This window comes from Bos taurus, chromosome X (genome assembly GCF_002263795.3).
Source record: "Bos taurus isolate L1 Dominette 01449 registration number 42190680 breed Hereford chromosome X, ARS-UCD2.0, whole genome shotgun sequence".
Taxonomy (NCBI): domain Eukaryota; kingdom Metazoa; phylum Chordata; class Mammalia; order Artiodactyla; family Bovidae; genus Bos; species Bos taurus.
The window spans coordinates 85,564,849-85,589,511 of record NC_037357.1 but is presented as its reverse complement, the minus strand read 5'-3'; the positions used below and the strand labels follow the sequence as shown (position 1 = coordinate 85,589,511).

Below are 24,663 nucleotides of genomic sequence, written 5' to 3'. Positions count from 1 at the left end.
GGGCTTTGACTTGGAAGGGGACGTCTTTTTCCCTTCGCCCGAGGACATGCACCCTAAATTGGGTTTTACTGCCACCTTTCACCGACTCGATGGACAGGAGTTTGAGCAAGCTCCAGGAGTTGGTGATGGACAGGGAAGCCTGACGCGCTGCAGTCCATGGGGTCGCAAATAGACATGACCCAGTGACTGAACTGAACTGCCACCTCTACCTCTTCTGAGCCTCCAGAGCCCCGCCCATGACTCCCTCCTGCGCTCTCCAGTTTCCCACTTTATTTATTGGGTGCCTGTTGTATGTCAAGCATTGCCAAGCCAACCTAATCCCTTACCCATCTCTGCCTGGAAAACTCCTACACCATCACCAAGCCCAGTTCAAATGGAGGTAGACTCCATTGCACATCTTTACTGTCTAAAGCCATATCCCCCACCTCTTCTGGGCTTCCCTTTATGATACCCTTGGCCATACCAGTTCATACAAACAAGGATTTACCAGAGCATGTCGTGAGTGGAAATACTTGACAAAAGTCCACCTCAGGATAGATTTTCAGGTCCATTACTTCCCAGGCCTCATCTCTTACCCTTCTCACTCCACTCCAGCCATACTATTATCCTAGCTGTTCCTGAATAAAGCAGGCACAATCCAGTCTCAGGGACTTTGCACTTGCTGTTCCCTTTGCCTAGAATGCTCTTCCCTCAGATATTCACATGCCTCATCCTCTTCAAGTCCTTGTTTTAATGTCACCTTCTTCATAAAGCCTTCTCTGACTCCCCTATTTTAAAATGCCTACCTGCACCCCATCGTTCCACACCTCCACACCTGGCTCTACAGACCTTTTGAATTGCACTGATCAACTTCTAACATGCAATTTACTTACTGTGTTTACTGTCTATTCTGGGTCTCACCTGTATGTGCATGCACACACACCTCCCACCCCAGGACAGCGATTTTTTTTTATCTGTTGCTGTCTCCAACGCCTACAATACTGCCTGGCTCACAGTAAGCAGTTGACAAATGTTTGGTGAGTGATTGATGATAAACAGTATTAGGCAGCGACAAGACACAACCTTGTCCCTATCCTGTCCTTTGTGCCTGCTGGGTGCAGAGGGCTCAGTGCAGTGACTAGAAACCCTGCCCACTGAGCCCTGGTCTCCCATCTTGCTAGTGTTATAATGGTAGACAAAAATGACAGAGAAGTAAAATGGCATGTGTGGGCAACAAAGATGCAACCAGAAATCATGGGTTCTTGATGAAGAAGCTGTTCTCATACCTTGTGTGAATTCGGTAACAAGGGGATCCAGGAGCTGTGCTGAGGGGGATACAGTGAACAAGGCCTAAAGTACCCACAAAGGTACCAGGATAGTAGAAGCAGAGAAATCAAATTCGTGTGCAAGCCTCAGATGCTGCAACAGTAAAAACAGTGGACAGAGGTGCAGAGTGTTTGGGGTACTCTAGAGCAGCAATAATGGACAAAGTGCCTGTAGTGGGAAAACCTCTCCACTTGACCTACACAGCCAGCATGACCAGTAAATGGATCCCAGAGGTAAAGCACTTCAATCCCTAATGTCCTGGTGGAGAATGAAGGGCAGTATGGAAGGATGAGGTCACCCAAGCAGCAAAGACCAAGAAAAGTAACCAGAGAAATGTAGGCAAGGGCATACGCTGTGCTTGGGGTCTGGAGCTGGCCCAGGAGGCAAAAGTTGTGCAGACAGGCTGTGATGGGTGTCAGGTGAAGTTCAGGCTAGGCTGTGCAATTCCCAATACTCGGGTTTGAGTGAAGGAATTTCTAAATAGAAAAGGAAAAAGTTGGAAGTCTGGCTGGGTGAAGGACAGTGGTTATAAATAGCATCCTCTGGCACCACGTGGCCAGTCAGACTGGTGCTTTCAACTGTCTGGTGTGCTCAGCCAAGACCTAAGACAGAGTATGGGAAGTTCTGCAGTCCTGGTGGGGTTTGTGGTGGGCCTCCTACTGCCAGCTCTAACCAATCAACAACCCACATCCGGCTCTCACAGGTGGGAAGCCTCATGACAAGAAGCCCAGACCTGAGGGACAGGAAAGAAGTTTTTCCTCCACAGATGTTCTCAGCCAAATATTTTCATCAAAACTTCAAAGTATGCACAAACACTGGCATTCCTCAGTCCAGCAGAGCTGTTGAGCCCTCCCTTCAGCAGGGAAGTTGAACAAAGGACACCACAGGCATTCCTGGCACTGGGAACCATGATGCTAAAGGCTTGTCCAGGGTCTGAGTGCTTCGATCCAGGTGGGAAGGGATCTTCCCCAAGGACATAAGCCACAGTGACCAAGCCCTGGCTGACTGGTTGCCATACATTTTCCTTCACAGAAGAGGAACAAGGTTAGAGAAATTAAAAGACTTGTTCAAACACTACTCTTTACTACCTCTCAAAATCAATAAGGCAGGGAGGGAGTTAGGAGCTAGAGACAGAGAAGGCTAATTTGAACCCAGCTCTAGTGAAGTCACAGAGACCTAGATAACTGCTCTCTATGGCTTCATCCATGCTGCCACTTCTTCCTAAGCAGGAAGGACAGAGGGGAAGACATGGCAATTCCCACATTTTCTCTGCCTGGGATGCTGGCAGCTGGGGATGAGGCTGAGCCCTTTGGGTTACCACATCAACTACACAGCTCCAGGAAGTCCCTTCTTTCCCTGGAACCAGCAGGGTATGCCACATCTGGGTTAACAATTCTTTATTAGGAGTCAGGTTCCGAACAAGGTAGAAAGCAGCGGCAAGAGGAGTTCAGGTAGGGGGATGAGAACACCAAGCCTGGCTAGCTGGGCCACTGCCAGAGGTCAAATGGGAGCCCTGGGATGGAAGGGATCTGGAGAGGGGATCTGGGGTCAGTCTACAGGAGAGGACACGGATCAGCGGATGGTGTATCGTACATAGGGGACCTCAACATCCTCGCCGCTCTCATCGTTACAGCACAGCTCAAGCACCAGTGCTCGCACATGGCGGCCAAGCTTTCGTTTCGACACACGGCTTACAATCTCGGTCATCCTGGGGACAAGGGAGCAGAGGGTCAGGAAGGCAAAAGGTAAGTGAGAAGAGGCAGGTAGCTGGGGGCAGTGAGCAGCAGTGGGACAGCTGCAAGTTGAGGCTCCCCACCACCCAACTCACGGCTGATCCAATCGTTCCTTGAGCTTGGCGGCTGGCATGAAGAAAGAGTAGAGCATAGACACGCCCTGGGACAGCATAGTGATCTCCAACTTATGTTCTGTCTGGAAGAGGGGGAGGACAGCAGTGTTACAGGGGTGGACAGGCCAGTCAGTCACCTGCACATGCCACCCCCAGGTGGGGTGAGAGTCAGAAAGGGCTCTCACCTTGAAGTAGTCGAGGAACTGTTTGAGGGTCATCTCCTCACCGTTAGGCTGCAAACCCTGTACCTCAAAGCGATCCCACAACGTCCACTCTTGGTTATAGTACTGTGGGAAAAGTAGCAGTCTTTGGCATGGGGGCCATCAGGGCACCAAACCTCATCAGTCTCCCCCTCACTCATGCAGACATGCTAAGTCAGACCACAAGCCTCTTTTGTCCAAAATGTTCTTGTGGCTTTTGTCTGGCCTTGAGTAAGCAGTGAAACCCTTATGATAATTGAGACAAGGCCTTACATCATGGAATCCTATTCTCTTCTCATTTCCTATCCCCTCATCCTCTCCCACATTCTGCTCTAATGACTTCTTCTTCAAACAGGCCAGGCACACTCCTACCTCAGTACCCTTGCAGACACTGGTCTCTCTCTATGGAATGCCTTTCTGGCAAGGCCTGGCCTGTCTTTTCACCTCCTCCAAGTATGGACTCACATGTCATCTTCTCCTTAAGGCCGTTCCTGACTATCCCACATTTAAAATTCTAAAGCCATCCCCTTGCCCCCTGGTATTCCCAAGTTCTCCTTATCTTATTCTTTTTTTGGAGGTTCTAATATTGTTTACTGTATTACTCTATTTCATGAATATAACCTTAGCACCTGTAAGAGTACCTAGCACACAGTAGGTGCTCAATAAATATTTGAGTGCATAAATGAATGAAGCAAGTAAAAGCACTGAGCATAGCAAGCACTCAGTAAATGTTGGGTGCTACTTTTGTGCAGTTTTAATCATAATCTAATATTCAAATATCTTTTCTGAGGGCTTCCACAGTCATAATCAGACACCTACTTAACACATAGAAGGTACTTAAAAAAAACATGGTAAGTGAATAAATGAACAAAGGTGTACACGAAGGAAAGAGGTACACATTGACAGAAACCCTCTCCTGGTGACAGGCTATGAAGCAAACTAGAGCCAGCTCTATAGACAAACATCCCACCCACAAACCCACTTCCTAATATAGACCCTCACCTGGTGACGAGGTGCTGCGAGGGGCTCGGAGAAGCCAAAAAAGGGCAGGGCCAAGTTAAGGAAACCATTCTTGTAGGAGTTGAGCTGTCGGTGCCCCTGCACCACCTTGTACAGCTCTAAACACACAAGGCCAACCACGGCTGCTGTGGTTGTGGCAATGGCTGGGATGATCTTTCCTGCAATCAGCTTGCTCTGTGAGGCAGCAAAGGATCAAGGAAGATGGAAGTTGAGAGTAGAAGAGGCTGAGTCTAAAGAAGGGATGAAATGTGGGCAAATCCAGCCCGGGAGGGGGTGGAACGTTGGGTCTGGGTTTGCCTCACCTTGTGCCGGTCTGCAGGGGGAATGTCATAGTTCTCTGCCCGGAGGTTGGATGCGGCCACGATGAAATCCATATGGAAGTTGGTGTCATCATCCTTTTAGGAGTGAGAGGTTAAGGGAGGAGGGTAGGCAGACAATAGGAGAGAATCAGAGGAAGAAGATTCCTGGCCTCTAGGGGCACAAGTATCCACTGCAATTACCTGCTGGGCTCTCAGATCACAAAGGCATGGCTGGGAACATCTATTCATTCAGGGCCGCCTAGCAGGCCCATGATCCAATCCCACAAAGGCCTGGGGCTGCCTCCCGATCCCCAGAAGCCTGTTCTGTCCATCCCACCTATGTTTATCCCATCCCCACTGCCTGCTGGGGCCCCCAGCCAGCACCTTCTCAAAGTCGATAGGGTACATCTTGAACCCAGGGAGCTTTTCGGGACTGGGCAGTGTAGCCTTGAGCTCTTCCAGACGGCTGTCATCTGCAGGGAGAGAGGGACACCATCAACGCTTTAGACCCAAGGCCAGGGTCTGAGGTAGAAACAAGTGGGGCAAAAGGTGTTTAGGGAAACAAAGGATTTGAAAAGGAAAGACATCCTGGGAGAGACGAGGGACAATGGCAAGAAACAGTGCAGGACAACAGAGTACAAACCTGAAGAAGATTGGGGTGGGAGGGGTGCAGCATGGAATATCAAGAGAGGTAAGAGAGCTATCTCTAGAGACTAAAGAACCGAAACAAAGACATAAGGAGAAAGTGGGGATGGACAGATAAGAATGGGAGAGCAGTAGATCTCAGGGAGAATGATGCAGAGAGGTGGGGAGACATGGAGGATACAGGGGAAAAGGGCAGGGGAAGATATACAGAGAGGAAGTTTAGAGAAATATGCAGATGTGGTTAAGATGAGAGGACAGAAGATACAAAAAAGTAGAGAATAGGGACATATAGAGAGAGTGAGATAGGTGAGAAGACTGCATACACCCTATATATACTCTACATACACTGTGTCTACATGTATATACACACACACACGTTTATACACATTTTACATGTACCTTATCTATGTTTTATACATATACAAATACATGTGCATGTATATGAGGGAAAAAATGAAGGAAATATGGGTGAAATGCAGAAGTAGAAAAAATATACATAGAGGAACATGAGGGGTAGATATTTGGGAAGAAGATGGGAGACATGGGAGAAAATAAAAACAGCCACATTCAATTCATCGTGTATGGCTGCTTTTGGGCTTCAACTGCAGAGATCATTAGCTGCAGACACTAATATGGCCTAAGAGAGTCAACTGTTTGGCCCTTCACCCAATAGACAGCATGAGCTGGGGGAGAGAGATGGGGAACTGGGGTAAAAATATGAAGAGGGGGATGAGGAAAACTATGTGGAGGGTAATATCACGGTGAAGACACACATGGAGGAACATGGGGGTGAGAAGATAGGGGCAGATACCAAAGGAGCAAGACCACACCCTCCGGATAAACAGATCAAAAAGGAAGTCTCAGGACAGAGTCGCACAGCAGTGCTGGGGCAGAGAACTGGTGAGGAGGCTGCACTGGGCAGAGGACCAGTGGGGCAGTAACTCCTGGCAGAGGGGCCAAACATCCTCACCCACAGAGGCATTGGCGCTCTGCAGCTCCTGGTCAGAGACATGGATCTTGACTCCAGACTTGGGGGTGAACTCGGGGACCTGCACAGACTGTAGGAGTGTGGCCACAGCAGCTCGGTCCTGAGAGCCTGTCAGCCCGTAGGTCTGGGCGAACAGGTTGGCAGCAGCTATCACGTAGTCCAGATGGAGGGGCTGGGAGAAGGCAGGGCCCAGAAGGGTGAGCACGTCTGCCCTCACCTGGGGCGTCTCGGCCTCCTTCCCTCCCACCCACTCTCCACTTGACCCTAGGAGACCCCAAGGAGGAGACTTACATTGCTGACATCAAAGGTGAGTGGGTGTGGACAGCGTTTGGGCCCAGACCAGAATGGAGCTCCTGAGCTTGTGAGCTAAAGAAGTGGAGAGATTTTTGAGGAGCAGGATCTAAAACTGGAGCCTCTCCAGCAATCCTAACTTCTCACCTGGGCCTTGGGTATGCCCTATTCACTAGCCCTGGCTGGGCATGCATGGCAGGGGATAGAGTCAATCATGAATAACCCAGACTGTAAGGGTCCTGTGAATGGAAGTTCTGATGCCAGGGTGAACTAGGGGTGTTACTGAAAGAACTCCTGGCACTCACTCTGTGCAAGACACAGCTTAACAAACTCTTATGACCTGCCAGGTACTGTACTGAGTTAATATTAACAAATACCAAGAAATCCTCACAAGAACCCTCATGAGGTAATTATTACCACCTCTACTTTACTGACAAGGAAACTGAAGTAGAGAGAAGCTATGTGACTTGCCCAAGTGCAAATGGTGCTTGGAGTTGAACCCCCACTGATTTCCTGAGCTCTTAACTCGAAGATTTCTCCTCTATGATCGCTACAGTCCTAGGAGGTGGATGAGTCAGCCCACCTCACAGGTAAGGGAAATAAAAATGAAAGTCTCTTGCTAGAAGGAAAGGGGATGGCAAAAAAAGGTCAAGTTTAATCATTTTTCTGAGACTCCCCACACCTTGGGGCATGTGCCACAGCTGGAATAATCCCCAGGAGGAGCCAGAGAACTCACAGCAGGCTCCCATTACGGAAAAAAAGCATTCTGCCAAGTGGACCTGGCAAGTGGGCATTACCTGATCAGGAGGGAAGTTGTGTAGCAGCTGCCGGATATTGTTAGAGTACTGCGTGTGCCAGTGGTGGCAGGCCCAGGTCACACAGTCAGCCCAGGTCTGTGGCCGCTGCAGCACGAGACTACGCTGCACGGCCTCCAGCACCTCCAGGGGTTGAGTGCCCGCCAGTCGCAAGGTCCGCTCCACAAACTTGGGGTCTCTATCAGGAATTGGGGGAGTCAAAGGGGCAGGATTACACAGCGGCCTCAGGAGTGGGCTCCAGGGCAACCTCACTTTCTCCAGAGAAAGCTAATCCTGACCGCCAATGGAATGAGGCTCAAGCTTCATTCACAGATTCATTTGAGAAGTGTGCCTGTGCTGGGTGTCACAGCAATGAGGAAAGCAGCCAGGATGCCTTGACTGGCAGGCAGGGGGTGGGCTGAGGGGACATTTGGTTACTTACGTGAGGTATTGGTTGACGTTTTCTGCCGGCTGCTTGAAGAGGCCTTCGAACTCATCTCTAGCCCACTACAGACAAACAGATTACAGGGGGCAATGGTGGACAAAACGGACTTCTGGAAGCGTTAGAAACACCATCAGTGAACAAATCCAATGGGAAGAACATAGCTGCTCTGGGAGAAGGTAAGCCCCCCGCAAACTTCCCCACTCCTCAACCCCCTAACACTTCAACTGAAAAACCAATGAACTTGACCTGGACAGTACACTAGTGAATGTGTGAAAAAAAAATTAAGATCTGTATACCTTACTTGAAATATGGCATGCCTCAATAAAAAAAAAAAAAAGGTTCAGTTATGTATATTTTAAAATTTAAAAAGAAAAGAAAAAAGAAAATTCAGACCAAACCCCAAAATAATTTCTATACAGGCCCTGAAGATTCAGCAGCAAACTGGACAGAGGTTCTGCCCTTTGAGGGGGTTTGGAGGACACAGATGTGAGATCTAGGTTCAAATCCAGCTGTTACATAGTATCTAACTTTGTGACTTCAGGAATACACTTAACCCTGTGGTGCTGCTGCTGCTAAGTCGCTTCAGTCGTGTCCGACTCTGTGCGACCCCATAGACGGCAGCCCACCAGGCTCCCCCATCCCTGGGATTCTCCAGGCAAGAACACTGGAGTGGGTTGCCATTTCCTTCTCCAATGCATGAGAGTGAAAAGTGAAAGTGAAGTCGCTCAGTCGTGTCTGACTCTTAGCGACCCCATGGACTGCGGCCTACCAGGCTCCTCCATCCATGGGATTTTCCAGGCAAGAGTACTGGAGTGGGGTGCCATTGCCTTCTTTCCCAAATAGATACTGTAACAGTCCTAAGTACCTCAGGGGTTGCATGTATGTATACATTTACAGTTTATTTAAAATAGCACCAGATACATAGTAAATGCTAAGTGCTTTACAGCAACCCTATGAGGTATACACCACTGTCAACTCCATCTCATGAGACAGAGAAGCTAAGTCCAAGGTCAGTCAAGGCCTAGTGACACTGTGGCAGGTGCACAAACATAAACACACCCAGCCTGGAACTGGAGAGGGGGAAGGGAAAGTGATGGAGGAAACTTTTTTTTTCTCTATTTTGTTCCCATACCCCATACTTCAACTAAACATTCTGAATGGTCTGCTTTCAAAGACTGCAGTTAAGATTCATCTGATAGCACAATGGTTATCCTCAGGTTCTGATTTGAGACATAGGTGCTGGATACCCTAGATATGTTCATTTTGTAAAAACCTCCAGGCAGATAATATATGCACTGCTGTGTATTATATGTTTATGCATCATACCAACAAAATCATCCTGGAAAACCAGCTGTTAAACCCATTTGGAGCAATAGCAGTGGACACATGAATATGGACTGTTAGAGACAAATAAGTAACCAGGAGAGACAGTAAGAATTACCACTAATGGTGTTCAACATGAAGGTATTTTGGCTAGATGTGGCAGTTCTCACCCGGGAGTGATTCTGCCCCCAGGGGACACCTGGCAATGTCTGAAGACATTTTTAGTTGTCACAAACAGAAGGGGGTGCCATTGGCATCTTGTGGATAGAAGCAAGAATTGTGCTAAACATCCTATGGTGCTTAGGATGCCCCCATGACAAAGAAATATCGGGCCCCAACTGTCACCAGTGCTAAGGTTGAGACCCTGTTGTGTGGGAATATAGCCTCCCTTTGAAGAAGTATAGGGAGTGAAACATTGTGATGTCTGCCGTACACATGGATCTAAGAAAATGTGGCAAAACATTAACAAATGTTAAATCTAAGAGTATTTGAGTGTTCCTCATACTATTCTTTGTATTCTGTCTAAATGTTGAAAGTTTTCCCAAAAGAGAGAAATAAATGGATCATTCTAGAAATATACGCTGCAATCTATACAGTCCATGGAATTCTCCAGGCCAGAATACTGGAGTGGGTACCCTTTCCCTTCTCCAGGGGATCTTCCCAACCCAGGGAATAGAACCCAGGTCTCCTGCATTGCAGGCAGATTCTTTACCAGCTGAACCACAAGGGAAGCCCAAGAATACTGGAGTGGGTAGCCTATCCCTTCTCCAGTGGATCTTCTTGACCCAGGAATCGAACCAGGGTCTCCTGCATTGCAGGTGAATTCTTTACCAACTGATCTATTAGGGAAGCCCTAAATGTTGAAAATTTTCCCAAAAAGAGAAAAAGAAATGGATCATTCTAGTAATCTAGGCTACAAGATGGGAAGTAAGAGAGATAGGTTTAGAGAAAAAGCAGAGGGGTCGGTAGCCATGAGGCCAGGGTGCCTGTTCCCTGCTCTCTCCCACCAATGCTGATCACCTGCAGGGTGTGCTCGATGGCATTGGGGAAGTTCTTCAGTGTGCAGATGGGGATGGACTTTTCAGGCGGGTCCTGGCTGGAGCTGTAAGATTCTGTTAGGAAGGGGATCACCACCTGCACGTTGCCCTTGGTGCCCAGTGTGCCCGACTCCAGCAGTGGCTTACGGTAGTACACGCAGCGGCGGTCCATGTACATGCCTGGGGGGTGGGGTCACAACATAACATGAGTGGCAAGACAGAACATTAGGAGGCAGGAAGACAGACACCTCCAAAACATACACACACACGTGCGCACGCATTGGCCCCTGACCTCCTCACCCGCCTCCAAACTCACGGGCATCCACATTATCCAGGGCATTGGTTACACCATCCAGGTTTTGGAAGAAATCATCATCATAGATGCGCTCAGTGTCAGGACCTACACGGTTCTGGTGGCTTGTCACTCGGATATGAGGATTCATCTGGCGCACAGCTGCAGCAGCTGTGTCAGACTTTAATTTCTAGGGGAGGTGAGAGTGGGGAATGGGGGAACAAAACTCAGTTATTCATGTGTGCAGCCAGAGAACCCCTACAGAGCTGTCCTCCTGAAGGTTGACATATTTAATGCTGCGAAGAACTAGGCCCTGAGTTCAGGAAGCTCTCTGGTTTGGCAGGAGACAGTTCATGACAGAACCACAGGGCTAGGGCAGGGACAGAAATGCCAGGGGTTCGGTGGAAGGAAGCAGTGGACAGGCAAAGATTGGAGACAACAGGCCAGCCTTCTGTTCTTCTGCCTACCCAACATCCACTGTTCTTTCAGGTAATGGCACCTAGGCTGGGGAACATTTCCCCCAAACAAAACAATCTTAGCATACAGACAAGAAGTTTGAGTCAGGCCATATCCTTCCTCTGCTGAAAACCCTCCCTTGCTCCTGCCTCCACTGAAGGTAAGATGACTTGGTCCCCATTTCCTCCAGCTTATCTCCGACTCCCCTCCCACCTCAGGATCTTGGCCTGAGTGGTTGAGGAACTCTACTTCCTCACGCCCTCCAAGTCGGCAGAGATGAGCCCTTCCACATATCAAAATTGCAAACTGATCTCCCTGGCCTGCCCACTTCCCTCATCTTGCTGTTGCTCTTTCCTCTATACAGCACTTACCAAGAACGCTGAGTATAAACTTTATTATTGTACTGTGTTTATTCTTTACTCTGTCCCCACCCCACCAAATCTTTGTTTCCTTGGTGTACTGCAAGTACCTACAAGAGCACCTACCTGGATAATTACTTGGTGAATAAATGAATGAACAAAAGGGGAGTCGATCCTGGCCAGGCAATGATGCTGTTCCCCACACAAGGCTTACTAGCTAGATCCCCGTATAACCTAGCTTCTATCTGTGCAGAGAACAGTGAACCTAGCACAAGTGCTCTCCTAGGAGAGGCCTCCTGGCCAGGTTGGGCCTTGGCTGCAGTCTGGAAACCTGGATTTCAAGCGAGTTCTTGCCATTCTCCACCTAGTAAAGGCTGCTCACTGTGCCTAGGCTGCTTATGCAAATCCTATGGCTTAGGCCAAACTCCTGCTCTCCTTCTAGGAGTCTGGAATTTGGGGATGTTCCCAGAAGAGGGCGCCTACATGACCAGCCCACAGTAAAATCCTTGGGTACTAGGTCTCTTACAAGCTTCCCTGACTGGCAACATTTCATATGTGTTGTTACAATTCGCTACTAGGGGAATTACAGGTGTCCTGTGCAACTCCACTGGGAGACAGTCTTGGAAACTTGTGCTTGGTCTCCCCCAGACTTCACCCCATGAGCCAGCTTCTCTTTGCTGATTTTGTTATGCATTCTTTCACTGGAAGAAATCATAGCCCTGAGTATGACTATATGCTGAGTCCTGTGAGTCCCCCTAGTGAATCACTGAACTTGGGACCCCCAACACACTGTCCCAACCAGCATTCATAAGAGGTCAAGGGAAAAGAAAACAGGAGATGAAAAACGGTGGATTCAATGGAAGGGTACTCAGCGTTCAGTGAACGAGTGACAGAAACTGAGGGAGAGCTGAAGCAAAGAAAAAGGCAGTAAAGCCCCCTTTCTAGGAAGAATGGGAACAAAAGACAAGAGAAAAACAAGATGACAAAGTACCACCTCCATCCCCCATCACACTCACAGTGACATCCCAGGGCCGGAACAGAAACTGTCTGTTCAAATTTGACTTCTCAATGGTGTCCATGTCTGTGACAACAATTTCTCCATCTTCTGCACAGCCCAGCCCAATCATGGCAAAGTTCTTGAGCAGTTCACAGCCAATGGCCCCTGCGCCCACCTAGAAGACAACCAAGAAAAGACACAGAGAGTCTGGGTCAGGGTGATGCAGGTCAGCATGAAGTCACTCATCACTCTATACTCTCACTCCCCAGAAAACAGCAAGAGGGGTGTCTAGTGCCACATCTTTAAGTGCCACGACTGTGAAAATAACCTAGTCATCTGAGGGCAGAGGCACAGATGGGGGAAACAGAAGGACATACTAGGCTTTCCCAAGATAAAAAAAAAAAAAGGGGGCACAAGTCATGTGATACAGATACAAGAACCAAAAGACACTCCCTCAGGTGGCAAGAGACCCCATAAACAGGTAGCCAGAGGCCAGGGGATATGAAGGAAGCAGGTGTCCCAGCAGATCACTCACCAGGAAGTACTTCTGCTTGCCCAACCTCTCCTGCAGGTCTGAGCCAAATACAGCTACCTGCCCATCATAACGGTTCTGGCGCTGAGGAATGCAAAGGGAGAAAGGTCAGAGAGCAGCCTCACCAGAAATGCCACCTATGTCACCTCCCCCAGGGCCCTACTCACATACCGGGAGGCACTTGTCCTCTGTGAGGGCCTCTTTGTCCTCAGGGAGACACTCAAGGGCATCAAAGTACAGCCACTGCATGATGGGCATAAACTTCCCAGAGCAAGCCTGGAGAATGGACAGGAGAGGGGAAGTAGTCAGTGCTTACCTGGGGCCTCATGCAGATGGGACAAGTGATAGAGGCAGGTAGGCGCCTGGCCTACCCCAACCCTGCCCTTTTCCACCTACGCTGACCTTCATGACCTCCTGGGCAGCAAGGCCCCCAATGAAGGCATTTATGGGAGCCAGGTCCCCAGCAGCCACATATGCTAGCTTCCGGATGAGGTCCTCATCCAGGCTGCCCTGCTGCACTGCGGGCAGGGATCGAGCGTTCACAGCCTGGGCTATGGTCACCAGCTCTGCTGCATCCTCCTAGTGGGGCCAAAGGAACCAAGAGCACGCTTGTTAGGTCACTGTGTCGGGGGTGAGAGGTGTAGACAGAGGGGCAGAACAGGCCTGCAGTGCTAAGGTCATCTGCCCTGGCTTGGCTCACCCACACGCACCTCATTGTGGGGCCGAGGGGACCGGCCATGCTGAGCACAGAAATGGTGCAGGGCCTGGAAGCCAATGTGTAGCTGGGCAGGGCGGGAATACTTGGCGAAGTCTGTCATCACAAAGTCAGGCTCTGCTAGGGAGGCTGGCAAGGATTTCTGTGGGAAGCAGGGCATCAGGAAAAAAAAAAAAAAGAATCAGAAGAGAAGAATTGAGAACCGTGAGATACCCAGCCCCAGCCCCCACATCCCCCACAGCCCACCGCCCCTCACACTCACAAAGCTGATCTTCTTGGGTACTTTGACCTGGCTGACGATGCCTCCGCGGATGTAGTCAGAGAAGTTGGAGGTGTCACAGATGCTAAAGGTGTAAGGACCTAGGATAGACAGGGAAAATGTCAGGACACCCACTCTCCCTAAAACCTACAACCACCTACGAGATGAGGGAAAATCCATTCCTGACCCAGCTCGGATATCAGGAGTAATCTCCTCTCCATCCTGAGTTCTACTCGAACTTCAGAAACCATCTCCCCTCTACCCCAGACCCAGCACCCATGGGACCCCGCATCTCTAACCCCAAGTCTACAATGGAAGACGTTCTCTGCTCCCTGTCTGAATCAGCTCAGACACAAGTGGATCCTCTGATCTTTGTTCAAACACCAGAGACCTTGCCTCCCCTCAGTGCAGACATCAGGGGCCTATTCTACGAACAGCTCAAACACAAGACAGCACTTCTCTCCCACACCCTGCTGGGTAGACCTTAGGAAACTCTACCTCTGGTTCATCCCAGATACCCAGGATGTGTCTCCCCTCACGCAGAGCCCAGGGAAACGCCTCCTATCTCCCCTGGTTCCCCCCTGGCCCTAGCTCACCCAGAACTTTGATTTCCATGGGCTGACTTCCATTGAGTTCAATCATGCCCTGTACTTCCGAAAAGGAGACGAAGTCACCACTCTCAAAGCCATGTCGGGCCTCATCCAGACAAGTAACAACACCGGGGTTGTCCTGGTTGAAGGAGGAGTACCTCAGAGGCAGGCTCAGGGTACTGGGAGTAGACAGGAAGGCCTGTGACCGCCCATCCGCCTGCCAGGACCCAAGGCTGGCCTCCTCACCTTGGTGACCATAGAAACCATAGCACTGAGCGGCTGCTCCCCATTGGAATCAGTGAGGATCATTTCCTCTCCAAAATCACAGAAGAGCTGCCTGTAGAGGGAGGCAACAGGGCTGATGCCCAAGTCCCACGCACATTGAGACTGCACGTGTCCCTCAAGATGCAGTGAGTATTTGCTGAGCAAATCAGCCCATCACTGCTGGGAATCAGACTGTGCTCATGCTACGTGAGGCAAGGTAAACACGCAGCATCCAAAACCCAAAGGCCTAAGGGGGGCTGAGGGCAGTCAGAGCTTGGGGGTTTTTTCTTGGACAAGGCAGGGGTCAGGGTGGAAAAGAGCAGGGGCACTCACCCGAACAGGCCCCGGGTGTCTGCCACCACCAGCTTGATGCCATGGCTGTGACAGAACTCACCTACCCGCAGCTGGTCCTCCAGGGGGCTGTTAGTGAGGACCACCACCTGTGGAGAGGTGGAAGCTCAGGCAAGGGCCCAGCACCAGGGTGAAGGGTAAAGGGAGCAATCATAGAGGAGGGCTGATAGGAGGGCTCACGGGGTCCTTAAGGCTTTGCTGGTTCAGCTCTCTATCACAAACAGAAAGTATCTACCACGTATCAGATTCAGCCCAAGCAAAACTCAATGAAAGGAAATGTGAATCCCTAGACTATGGCAGGCAAGGTAAAGAGGCAACTGGGAGGACAGAGTCTGGATAACAGCTGACTCCTTCATTTGCCAACACCCACTGCTGCCTGTTTACAGCCCTGCCATGCCCTGGGAGACACAGAAGTAAAACTTTGTCCTTAGCCAAAGTCTGAGCTCACTCCTACCACACCCACTTGCTCCCAACTCTTAAAACACCTGCTCAGCCATGAGTCTCTGCTGAATGCCTACCCACTCCCATCAGGGTGAGCTCCCACGGCTACAGCAGGGTTCAGCAGCAGTGTCCTGGCTCGCAGGGACACCCTGGGGCAGAATTTCAGCTCCCACAACTCCTCTTTCTGGCCCAGAGTTTTATTTAACCAACAACCAGCTGCTAGTCCATAGCCCTCACAAAACCTTTATCAAGTCAGCATTACTACCATTCCCATGTCTGCAGACAGACAAAGGCAGGAACAGGAGACTCCATTACTGGCCCGACATTATGCAAGTACAATGAGAGACTCGTGCCAAGGCAGTTTGGCTTCAGTCTCTGCACATAACCACTATGCCTTCCCACCTGTTGGCTTACAATATTCCTCCTAAAGAGGCAGGCCCAGGGCCTAAAGCCTGCTCGCATTTCCTTGCTGCAGCGTTAGCGGGAAACCTGACTCACAGGCTAGCCCATTAAATGTTTATCAAAAGAATAAACCAGAGCTAGGCTCTGAGAGAACTGGGCATGAGGCCTATGGTACCTGGAAGTCACTGAGAAAGTCCTCCACAAGGGGCCCGGTGTAGGCACTGACAGGCACATAGCTGTTGAGCTCAGCGAGACGGGGCTGGGAGACCTCAGCTCGGTTTTTTCCTATGTCTTCTTCCCGCAGGTAGAACTGCAAAGGAGAGTGTAGGAAGAAGTGAACTGGCTGTGTAGCCCAGAGGGCTGGGGCCTTGGCAAAGAAGGGGGATGGAAAGAGGAACCTGGGAGGAGAGGTCGGCCCACTGGGCAGTGCCCTGGTCATGCAGTGTGACAGCCTTGACCCCACCGAGGATGATGTTCTTGGCAATCTCCACGCCCAGGCCCCGAAGGCCTGATACCAGTACGCTGGAGGTCTGGAGCCGCTTCATTGCCTCATGGCCCAACACATACCTGCCGGGTTAGAGGGTGTCACAGGTCAGAGTCACGCCCTCCTGACCCTATCCATTCAGAGCCCCCTCCCACCTCACAGTCCAACTTCGGCCCCACTCACAGCTGCCGGGAGTAAAGGCCTTCATCTATGTCTGCGTCACTGACATTTTTCGCCATTCCCTAGAAATGGAGGGGAACACTAGGTTCAGGGAGATGTGCAGGAGGAGGGACGGGACAGACAGGACAGGGATACAGAAGATGTTTCCCACCCACCACCCCACCTGCCAGTCTCTAGGAAGAACACACTCACGTTAGCTGGCACCGAGGGCACTTCGGACAATACGGAGTGGGCAGGGGAACAGTTAGAACCCGGCTTTGGATCAGGCCCGGACACGCGACGTTTCTTGGACAGCGGCGAGCTGGACATCTGGAGAGCATAAAAGAAATCAGAAGTGAGCCTGGGGCATGGGGGTGTTCCTGCTGGTTAGTGATGACTGGGGGGCAGAAAGGGAAGATGTAAGAGCTAATATCCCCATTTTACAGAAGAGGAGACAGGTACAGAGAGGTGAGGCGACTTTCCCAGGGTCACACAGCTGTCAGAGCTAAGATCTGAACTCAGGTGGTCTGGCTTGCAATCCATGCTGCTGACCACCAGGCCATTCGCTTTTCTCCCCAGCCCAGCATAATGAGGGAGAGACTCCAATCCTGTGGGGGGAAAGGAGTGACAAGAATGTACTTGTGGGGGAGTCAGAGGAAGGATGTAGCTTCAGGTCAGACCTTGCCACTCCTCAATAGATATCATTTAACCCTTAAGGGCTTGGTTCCCTTGCCTGGAAAACACAGGTGAGAATACCACTTACCTACCCCATGGAGTTGAAGTGATGAGATATAACACAGACCAGAGAGCCTGACATGGAGCAGGGAGGGAGGCAACAGCAAGGAGCCATTCTCCTCCCCTTTAATCCCAACGACCAGGGTTAGAGAGGGAAACGTGGCTTGGACATCCACCAGGTGGCACGATGGCAGGAGATATTATGCCGAGAACTCAGCTCCCAGAGGGGTTCACAGAAAAGAGTTTCACAAAGTCCAACCCCCTCCCCACCACCTCCAGCTCCAGGAGGGGAAATCACCCAGAGCCAATAAAAGAAGCTGCAGACAGAAAGAGCAAATACACACTTCCCAAGCCTTGTCCCTATGTGGAGTCCTTTAAACAGGTCAACAATGATAAATGAATATTTATTAGGAGTCCTCCTTGTGCCAAATATCAAACTAAGCACTTAATGAGCTATGCCTCACTTTGTCCTCAGGGCACCTCTGTGGGGTTTGGACTACTACCAGTAAGACGGCCCCCCAACTCACACTGGAAGAAAATAATCCACTCAGGGACTTTGGAGACTTGACTGAGGTCCCCACAAAGAGAGTGGCCAAGCTGGAATCATACTAGGACCTGCTGACCCTGGAAGCCCAGGCTGCTTCCTAACCTTATGGCGTTTCATCTACTCAATGGTCCTGACCCTGCGAGGCAGGGCTGAGTGTCCTTGCCAGACAAATGGAAAAACCTGAGCTCATGAGGACTAGGTCCCAGAGACAGAATAATGCAGCCTGCTGTGAAAGTGAGATCTTGGAGCGAGGGGGTGACTGGACCCAGAGGCTGGAGATGACAGGACTCTGAATCATTTCCCCTCACCACCAATGCACCTCTAAGCCTCTGTTCTCCTACACTGAGCCTTTTCTGACACCCAATCACACCAAGTACCCCCACTGTACCTGAGGCCACTTTGGCACTTGTCACATGCTAGCAGTAAGCAAGACGACAAGAGCACCCTAACATCTACTAGGAGCTTACTGCCCATCAATCTCTGGGTAAGGGGCTTTGTCTAGTTCTAACAATGCTCACAAACCAAATAACGTTATACCTATGCAACAAATAAGAAAACAAGGGCTCAGAAAACTCCAGTCACTTGCCCAGCGTCATGCAGCTGGTGCTAGACTGTTTGCCAAATGCCTCCTGGGGGAACAGAGTCAGGACCCAGCTTGGGGCACAGTCCACATGGCTGACAGATGAGAGGTGAGGGAGGGGTACCCAGGAGGCAGGAGGCTGGCTACAGTCCAAGGCACCCAGCTGAACTGCTGGGAATACCAAGAACCAACCCAGGTAGAAGCTTGGTGAATTAGCTGGGAGACCACGGCAAATTCCATTTTCTATGACTGACTTCCTGAGACAGAGTAGGGAGCTCATTTCCTTTGAGCCCCATTTTTTTTCCCCCGCAAAGCAAAGACAAATGGAAATACCCTCAAGGGGCTGCTAGGGAGGTTAAAAAAGTCAGTCTGTGGTCAGAACTCAGCGACTTAAGCTCCTCCCCAGATACCTCCAGAGAGACCTCTATTACTTAGTTATCTCCTTGCCTTGCCACTGATTTGGTTGTTGAACACACACCATCTCCCTGCACCTGAAATTAAAAATGGTCCAGGGCCAGAGAGATCTCTGCTATCTAGACTTTGACATCAGGATCCCTAGTGCTGGCAGTGAGGGTCTAAGCAGGTTTCAGCAGATGGTCTGAGAGAGGACTTCAATTGCAGAGATTGGGAACAGGCCAGTCTCAGGGCAAGCAGAAAGGGGTCTGGGGCAGAAACCCCAGAGCAGATCTAAAGATCCTCCACCCCAAGTATAAAATCAATACCTTTTCTCTCTCAACACATGCTATGGCCCCAATTAGGACACACGTACTACCAAATGTTCAGCAAACCTGAACCAGGACTCAGAGAGCTTCAGAGCTTGCCTGAGATCTCCAAACTGCTGATTTTGAAGCCTGAGCATTCTCTACCACCCAAACCAGAGGCGGTGTGAGGTAGGAGCCCTGGAGCAGGCTTGAGAGCAAGCAGCCACAGGGTTAAGACATCAGCACGGGGAGAAGGTAGGGCACAGGATGCTGGGGCCTGTCAAGCTTCCTAAGAGGGATTAAATGAGAAATCCCTAGGAATATAAAACAGAAGCATCAGGAAGCGGTTGCCTGAGCCTCTGGAGTGTCAGAGGGAGACAGGAAAGGGGATGTTACAAGTCCGGGGCGGGGGGGTGGGGGTGGTGTGTGATGGACAGCCAGGGTGTGACTGGGCAAGGTTGTTAAGACTTAAATCAGGGTCTTTGGATAAGGAGCTTTCAGGAAAGGGCAGGGAAATTGCACCGGAGGCCCCAGAGGCTACACAGGGAATGGATGGGGGATTCTGGGGCCCATCCTCCCATCCAGGAGGTTTCAGGAAGATGATGGGGTCTGGGGGCAAGGGTGCTCTCCATGAGGAGGATGCTGGGGCCCTGGGGGTCTACACTGGTGGCAGAGGGAAATCTTTGACCAAAATTAACAGGGACTTGCAGGGGAAAAGGTGTCTGTGACCTTGATGTCAGAGATCCAGGAGGCTACAAGGGTGGATGCTGAGCGTGGGGTTGTGGAGGGATTTCTAATAGAGCAACAAGGCCTCGTGTTGATCTCTGATTGGTACATGCTAGGTACTGCAACTGCTCTGAGGAATGGAAAGGGGAGGTTGAGCCCAGACAGTTCTGGCCCCAAAGATTTCAATACGCAGGGTTTCTCTGACCAATTATGTGGAAGCCCATGGAGGCTCTAAGAGTCAGTGCTGAGGAGGGGTTTTCTACTCTGATGGAGAACAACTGGACCTGTTGTGGGAAGGGACAACTGACCATGATGTTGGGGTCCAACGAAGCTGAAACCCTGAATGAAGATGCTGGGATCCTGGAAGGCTCTGAGGGCAGATTCTGAGGCCTGATTCAACGTTAAGCGATCTGTGAGAGAAGCCAGAACCCTGGTTGGCTTTTGAAGGCAGAGGTTGAGTGAAGGGTGGGATTTGAGAGGCAAGTCTGATGCAAGGGGCTAGGAGCCAATAGGGTCTGCAAGGGCAGAGGCTGGCAGAGACATCTCTGATGGAGGATTATGTGTCCAAGCAATGCCTCCCTGGTGTCTGGTCCCCTGGGAAACTCTGAGGTAAGATACTGGGGTTTAGAAGTGTCTGATGGGGGAGATGTTGAGGCCCGCAAAGGATAGTCTCTAAAGAGAATACTTGGACCACAAGACAAAAGGAGACACTCTTAAAATAAAGAAGTCTTTAAGGACAGATTCTAGGAATGAAAGCAGTCTCTAAAGGTGAATGCTGAAGTGGACCTCTGAATAGAAATGCTGGCCCAGAAGGGTTTCAGAGGGAAGATGCTAGAGCCAAGGTGGGTTGGGAGACCTCTGGTTTGTGGAGGAGTTGTCTCTGACATGGAGGCCAAGCACAAATAGCCTTTTACAGGGTCTAGACTCCTTGAAAGCTCTAAGGGCAGACTGTGTGTGTGTGCGTATGCGTGTGGAGGATGGTTCTGAAGGAAGATGCTAGAGAAGGTTAAATGAAACCAAATGGACCCTTCCTGAGGTTTGGCCCCTCTTGGAAGCTGCGAGGACAAATTCTGAGGAACGAAGGGTGAATGAAGAAAGCTTCTGGGGGTAGGTCCTTAATGACATACACTGGTAGGAGGCTTTGACCAGGAATGTCGATCCCGTTTAAGTCTCCATTGCTGACTGGGGGAAGTTCCGATCTGCTATGCAAGATGCAGGACAGGGCCAGGTCCCTGATTAGGAATGCTGGCTGAGTCTCTAATAGCAGATTCTGGAGGTCTGAGCCTAAGGTCAGATTTTGGAGCCCGAGGGACTGGACTGGTCCCAGATGGGGAATATCGGCCCCGCCCAAAATGGACCCCCGACTTCTCTTCAACGATCCCTCCGTCCAAGTCATCACCACTCGCCCCGACATTAGCTTGGCCCAGCACCGGCCCAACACCATCCAATCCCGAAACCCCTGCCCCGGCCAAGGCGCTGAGAAAGGCCGTTTGTTACCAATGCCGGTTCCCCGGGTCGCGCCGCCGCCAACTCCTCTAGGAGCCGAAGACAAGCCCGGCCGCCACCCTCCTCCTCCTTCTCCTCCTCCTCCTCCTCCCCGCCGCCTGGGCCGCCTAGAATCACCGCCGCCGACTTCTCCTCCCGCGTCGTAGTGGTTCTGCTCGTTCCTGCCACCTCCTTCACCTCCGCCGCCGCCGACACAAGATGGCGGCCGCGGAGCCCGAGGCCGGAACAAAACCTTGGGCCCCACCCCCCAGAAACCCGGATGTACGCAGGCCGCGCCCATTCATGAATCATGTATGACGGTCCCCGTTTGTAACTCATTCGAAGGGGAATACCACCATCTGCTGGCTTCTCTGGCAGTAACTAGGCAAACAGGTAAAACGACACAGAGGGCACGCCCGTCAAACGTGAATAATGAATACATTGTTACAGCCAGGATACCATGGAAACCCAGAAAGGCCACCAAAGACACACTTCCTGATTGTGAATTATGCATGAGGCCGGGTGGCTGGTTGACTAACACCCCGCAACCAGAAAGCCAATGTTAAAACATGGAAGCCACACCCCAATGCTCATGAATAATGAATAATCTTGCTGCAGCCTGGAAGCCAAGGAGACTGAGGCCACATTCATGAATAATGCATAAGGTGGGCAAGGACAAAAGAGACAGGTCCACCCACTGCTGCATCTAATACCCTGTAAACAGGGAAATAGGGCTAACACAAGAAAATACTCTCACCTGGCTCATGAATAATGAATAGTGATACTGCAGCAGCCCAACCTGGAAACTCAGAGAGGTCAAGAAAGGTACCACCCAGTTACTCATGAATTATGCATGAGGCTGGAGGGACAGAAATACTCCAGCCAGCCCCGCCCAGCAAGTAAGGATTATGGTATTCCAGCCAAGACAACACGGTCACCGCTTCCTGTTCATGAATAATGAAAGATGCTGCAGAGCCGCAGGGGAAACCCAGGGGGAAGTGCAGCTGCCTCCTCCCCACCGTTAACTAAAAGCACGTGAACCAGAGCTGCTTTGGTCCACCCAAATCCAGGTTTACTACCGGCGTTTGGCAGTTGCCTCAGTTTCTACAACCGTAAAATGGGGGTAGTAGTAGAACCCACCTACATCATAAAGGCAAAATGTGTCACTATGAAAACCAGAGAGTATAAACTATGAAATGAACTCAGAGCAGTGCTGGCACAGAGCACTGTTACATTTTTAAAGTATTATATATTAATGTAAAGGTAACATGTAAATATAATATTTTGTATTGATATAAAATTAGTTATGGGTGAGAGTATACCCAGACACCAGAGAAACCCCCAATTTGGGGCATTATCTAAAAAATATTGCCTTGAAACACCCTTCCAGATTTACACTGTAAAACAGAGCACTAAGGTCACCAAGAGACACAACTGTATACCAAAGCCCCAGGGACATGATAAACACCCACTACATTTCTATTTAATAATAATAGATCACATTAACCGATCGCCTGCTATGTGGTGGTTCCTTTGGTGAGTCCTTTCCATGCATTGTGCCACTTGTCTCAGGAATGCAGAGCAGGGAATCAGTTCCTTCAGGTCTCAGGTCAAAGAGACCTCCTGAGTTCTCAAATCCTCACAAAAATCACTTCCACCCATCGATGACTAGCTTTGTGACCTGGGACCAGACACTTCTCTGGGCCACTGTATCCCCACCCATAAAATGAGAACAATAGTAACCTACCTTGTGATGAAGTTTAAATGAATAAACATGTAGAAAGGGCTCAGAACAGTGCCTGGCCACCTGGTGCTATATGACTAACAGTAGTAGTAGTAGAAGTACCAGTGAATTGGGTGGGTGGGAGAGAGACATTATGGTATTTAAGACTACAGACTCTCGAACTAGACTAACTGGATTTCAATCCTGGCTCAGCCACTCGCTAACTGTGAGTAACCTTAGGCAAATTACTTAGCCTCCTGGTGTCCCAGTTTCCTCATCTATAAAGTGGGACGATAATAACCTACCTCCCAGGGTTGTTGTGGGGATTAAATGGTCTAATAAAGCTGCTAAATGAGTGCAAACTAACCTGATCACCATTATGCTCAGACTCATTTTTTCAAGTTCACAGATCTGCCAAAGATCACACAGCTGGCAAGGATCGATGTAACTCGAATCTAGAGTCTTTGTTGATAATCTGGGATTATCGGGCAGCAAAGAATGAACAATGCGCCAGGCCTCATCCCTTCGTGAGACGCAAAACTTTTAAATCCTGAAACCTCTTAAGGAAAAGCTAAGAGCGGATCGTGCCGATGAAGCCCTAAAAGCTACGCCCCTCATGAATTATGCACAATGCCCCTAGACAAGCCACAGAAAACTCCGGCCGCTACTCACCTTTTCACGCTTTATCAGTGTGATCTAAATTCTCCCGGCAGACTGCAAGGCGCCCCTTTCAGCACGCCCCTTAAGCACAATGAACCGCTCCCTTGTGAATAATTCACAAGCTGATACTTCAACGAACCAGGTGTGAAAAGGGCCAAAACGGTCTTCTTCAACAGCTCATCTCCTCATGCATAGCGAATAAAGCCATGGCAAAGGAAAGCCGGTGACACTCTGTCCCCTCGGAAGAGCCTAGCACGCTAGGCTCCAGCGTCCCTTCTACAGCCTGGGCTGGGGGTTCCTCTTCCTAAAACAACATGTGGGCCCCAATGTGTCCGGTCTCTCAGCCTTTAATACCCAAGCGCGGTGAGACATCATAATAGAAGCAGAGGTCACAAAGGCCATTAGATACCTCCACATGCCACGTCGGTCCCGCCTGTTCCCACCGTCACCAGGACCCTTCCTGAATCAAGCCCTCCCCAAATTCCGCCTTGAGTTCAGGAACCTCAAACTTTGCCTCTCCCCTTGGGAAGCACACCAAATCCTACCTCATGGACAAGAGTATTCATACACGGATCCTAAGGGTCGCCCCAAACATCCCCCTAAACCCAGTATCTAAGGGGTATAAACCCTGCCTCCGAGGGACGCTCCGAAAACAGACTTCAAAGTCCCACCCCGGAGTCCCTAACGCCACTTGCGTCCCCTCAAAAACAGCCACCTCTAAATGCCACACCGGGCTCAGAGCTCCCAAATATGCCCCTTCGAGGATCCCCGAAATTGAGCTCCCTCCTTCAAATGCTGTTCAGGGGACTGGGGGGACCTTGATCCAGCTCACCCCCTGTGCCGGGCGGAAGCCTCTCCTTCCTGCTGGAGATGAGCCGAAGCCACGGGGCAACGGAAGAGCAAATCACCTCAGGCGTAGAAGAAGAGCCAGAGTTTGCGCGGAGCTCTGAAGCGCGGGGCCTTGGAGGGCCCCCGGTTTGGGACGTACCACAGATGCTAAGCTAGAGGGGAG

General features: G+C 50.4%; 1 protein-coding gene across 4 annotated transcripts; it reads right to left on the bottom strand.

Annotated features, from left to right (window-relative positions):
* Positions 1-2,687: 2,687 nt before the first annotated feature.
* UBA1 (ubiquitin like modifier activating enzyme 1) lies at positions 2,688-24,587 on the bottom strand. 4 transcript variants are annotated; one of them, XM_059883291.1, is made up of 27 exons: positions 24,484-24,587; positions 23,664-23,955; positions 16,708-16,824; positions 16,519-16,577; positions 16,250-16,418; positions 16,027-16,161; positions 14,991-15,097; positions 14,640-14,730; positions 14,400-14,532; positions 13,807-13,904; positions 13,540-13,686; positions 13,232-13,408; positions 13,001-13,105; positions 12,833-12,913; positions 12,317-12,472; positions 10,510-10,675; positions 10,177-10,373; positions 7,831-7,895; positions 7,392-7,587; positions 6,595-6,669; positions 6,286-6,475; positions 5,055-5,143; positions 4,674-4,766; positions 4,354-4,545; positions 3,337-3,438; positions 3,134-3,234; positions 2,688-3,013 (listed from the first exon to the last, which is right to left on the bottom strand). In XM_059883291.1, exons 3-27 carry the CDS (start codon positions 16,822-16,824, stop codon positions 2,878-2,880), a joined length of 3,177 nt encoding a protein of 1,058 aa, XP_059739274.1. In that variant the 5' UTR covers positions 23,664-23,955; positions 24,484-24,587; the 3' UTR covers positions 2,688-2,877. The 4 variants fall into 4 exon arrangements, with proteins under 4 accessions (XP_059739274.1, XP_005228125.1, XP_005228124.1 ...); XM_005228068.4 differs by lacking the exon at positions 23,664-23,955; XM_005228067.5 differs by lacking the exons at positions 23,664-23,955; positions 24,484-24,587 and adding an exon at positions 21,407-21,489.
* Between the last annotated feature and the right edge of the window lie 76 nt (positions 24,588-24,663).